The following is a 3,475-nucleotide window of genomic DNA, read 5'->3' as shown; positions in this document are numbered from 1 at the left end:
GTGTCAGAGGCAGTGTGGTTGGCACAGGATAGAGCAGGGTTTAGGGCTGTTGTGCATAGGGTCGCTATGAGTCGCAAACAACTCGACGGCACATAACATAACATAACAACAACAACACAGACTTTGGGAACGTGGCCAGGAGAGTCTGATCCTTCAAGAAGGACATCATGCTTGAAAGGCTAGACGGAGAGTGGAGGAGAGGAAGACCCCAGATGAGATGGATTGATACAGTAACTGGGAAAGTGGGAGTTGGTGTGTTGGAATTAGTAAGACTGGATCAGGATAAGGCAGGGTTCAAAGCTGCTGTACATAGGGTCACAGGTGGCTCAATGGCACATAACAACAACAAAAACAACATCAACAACTAGTGGAAGGAAAGTAATGATTAAAACTTGGGTTCTTAACAAAGTCAATATCTTAGATTCAAATATATACTAACTAGAAAGTAGTCTTTAAAGCACAGAATAACCTCACTCAAATTTTTCAATTTAGTAAATGTTAAAAAATAACATATACATGTACAAATAACCTTACAGCTGCTGTTGGAGGGCGTTGTTGTTGTTGTTACCATAAGCTGAACGCAACCCATAACTGATCCTTATTATTTAACTATTATTATAACTAGTCACTACAGTAGGTCAAATGGCTCTTGTATGTTGGCCACTTGTCTTTTAAACCTGTGATGCTGTTCCACTAACTAATGTCATGAAATCAAATTCCACTCAGCAAAATATAATTGGTTGAATTTATAATTTCCCAGAAAATTGGAATCCAAAACATCTCCCACGGTCCCCAGTTTCTTTATGAATAACCAACAAAAAAAAACCTCCTGAAGTTTGTAAGGAACATTTTAAAAGTCCATTAAAAAACCTTAAAAAGCATTTGAGTATTAAGTGATTTTTAAAATTCAGTCTGAGGGTAAATGAACACAGTTCAAAGACTGAATTTTCCTAAAATGTATGCATTGCACTGAAAAACCAAGAAAATCATAAAATATTACACAGCATGTGTGATCCTGGAGGACATTATGCTGACTGAAATATCTCAGTCACAAAAGGAAAAATACTGCATAGCACCACTGTTATAAAACAGGACTGGCCATTTGAGCATCTTCCTCTGTGAAAATTCTTTGCATGTCTTTTGTCCATTTTGTGGTTGCGTCTTTTTCTTCTGGAGGCCCAGAAGTATTATATAAACTTTTATTATGAGACTCTTATGTGAGATGGTATTACCAAATGTTTGTTCCCAGTTGGTAGGTTTTCTTTTCACCCTGACAGAAAAAGGTTTTGATGTGTACAGAGATTTAATCTTTAGAAAGTCCCATCCATCAATTTTATACCTTTCAGATTATGCATTTCTGGCTGTATTTGGCAGTCTCTTTATACTGTAGACTAGGCCTTCTAAGCTTGATTCTAGTTTGTCTCTTATGAACTTTATGGTTTTGGGCTTTATTCTCAGATTTCTGAACCAACTTAAGTTGATTTTTTTTTGTATGATGTGAGATGTGGATCCTGTTTCAGCTTTCTGCAGGTAGTAGTCTAGTTCTGCCAGCACCATTTGTTGAAGAAGTTGTCATTTCCCCATTTGAAAGGTATTATTTCCTTGTTGAATTTCAGTTGAGCATAAACAGGTGGGTCTATTTCTGGGTTCTCAATTCTTTTCCATTCGTCTATGTGCCTGTCATTGCACCAGTACCATGATGTTTTGGTTACTACTGCTGTGTTTTGAGGTCAGGGAGTGCCATGCTTCCCACTTCATTTTTTTTTTTTAGAAGTGTTTTGCTTATTTGGGGTTGCTTGCTTCTCAAAATAAACTTGACAATTTCCCTTTAGACACGCGTCATGTCTACACACCCACTCTACCTCCACACTCTCTCACATCACATCCACACATGTATTCATGTCACCTCCACACATACACCACAGCCATACACTCTCACGCTACTTCTGCACACACGTTCTACTTCCACACACACTCCACCTCCACACACTCATACCATCTTCACACAAATAAACACGACTTACACACACATTCACATACACACAAAGCAGTTCCATACACTCTACTTTCACACACACACATCCTCCACACAAATACATACCACTTACACACACACTCTCCAACTCCAGTCATGCCACTTTCACATATACATGTAATGTCTACACTCACTCCACCTCCACACACTCATACCATCTTCACACAAATAAACACGACTTACACACACATTCACATACACACAAAGCAGTTCCATACACTCTACTTTCACACACACACATCCTCCACACAAATACATACCACTTACACACACACTCTCCAACTCCAGTCATGCCACTTTCACATATACATGTAATGTCTACACTCACTCCACCTCCACACACTCTCTCATATCACATCTCACATGCACTCACACCACCTCCACACATAGACCACACTCTCACACTACTTCCTCATACACCCTCTACTTCAACACACATACTCCACCTTCCACACTATGCACACACTCACACCACCTCCACACACTTACACAATCTCCACTCACATATACAACACCTCCACACTCACACTTGTGCCAACTTTAAACATTTCTGCAACCGACACAAACTCTCATGCTGCCTCCACACACCCACTTCTGCCAACTTCACACACTCAGTCACCTCTCCCTACACATTCAACCTCCACACTCACATGCAATTCAAACTCCCAAATACAACTGCCATATAGTTATACTACTCCCTTATGCACACGTTTATTCCATACCCCTTCCTGGCAAGCCTGGCTTCCTCCTTCAGAGAGTGGCCCCCAATTGATGTACGACTTGCCCTGCAAGCTGCCATACTGTACTTTTAGGTGTTCAGCGGACACTGTTCAGCCTACTGTTACTTGAAAGTTTAGAGGACAGTGATTTTTTTTTAAAAATTGGTTTCATAAAAACTCAGCAATCTACCATCTAATCAGTAGCTTCTTCACATAGAATATAATTAGGACTACAAACACGTAGTTTCTAGGAAATATTAAATTTTTCTCTGAAATCTGAGTTGATAGATTTTGAAATTTGATAAGAGGGAATATTAGGTTAACTCTTACCGTCTTTGAGTATTAAATCCATTAAGGTGATTCTCTCTGAGTTCAGAAATTAATGATGAAATCATCTGTAAGATAAAATCAGGGTAACATAAATCCTATTTGTTCTGGTGTGAGTGATTTTTCTGTTGAAGTCTCTCTCCCTGTCTTAGATTTTATTTTGATAGAATGAAATGAAAGCATTTACTAATAACTGAGATTTTTGTGTTTAAAGTCTACCATTCTCTATTTCTACTTAGGCAAAGGAATCATCATTAAATTCCCAAGTATTAGAAACATACTAATTTTAAAAATAAAAACATTAAAATAATCTAAGTGCCCATCAACAAACGAATGGCTAGAGAAGCTGTGGTATATTCGCACAATGGAATACTATGCTGCATTAAAAAACAAG

At 38.5% G+C, this 3,475-nt stretch overlaps 1 protein-coding gene across 1 annotated transcript in view; it reads right to left on the bottom strand.

The window, feature by feature from the left end:
- FANCC (Fanconi anemia, complementation group C) overlaps positions 1 to 3,475 on the bottom strand; it is a 388,004-nt gene that overhangs the window by 236,095 nt on the left and 148,434 nt on the right. The window contains exon 5 of the mRNA XM_006898875.1: positions 3,085 to 3,149. Within this exon, the coding sequence (XP_006898937.1) occupies positions 3,085 to 3,149 (65 nt within the window). The remainder of the gene's footprint in view (positions 1 to 3,084; positions 3,150 to 3,475) is intronic.

Source organism: Elephantulus edwardii, unplaced genomic scaffold, assembly GCF_000299155.1.
Source record: "Elephantulus edwardii isolate Elephantulus edwardi_28Jun2011 unplaced genomic scaffold, EleEdw1.0 scaffold00238, whole genome shotgun sequence".
Classification (NCBI taxonomy): Eukaryota; Metazoa; Chordata; class Mammalia; order Macroscelidea; family Macroscelididae; genus Elephantulus; species Elephantulus edwardii.
The sequence above is the reverse complement of the archived record's forward strand: the minus strand, read 5'-3'. Positions and strand labels throughout refer to the sequence as shown.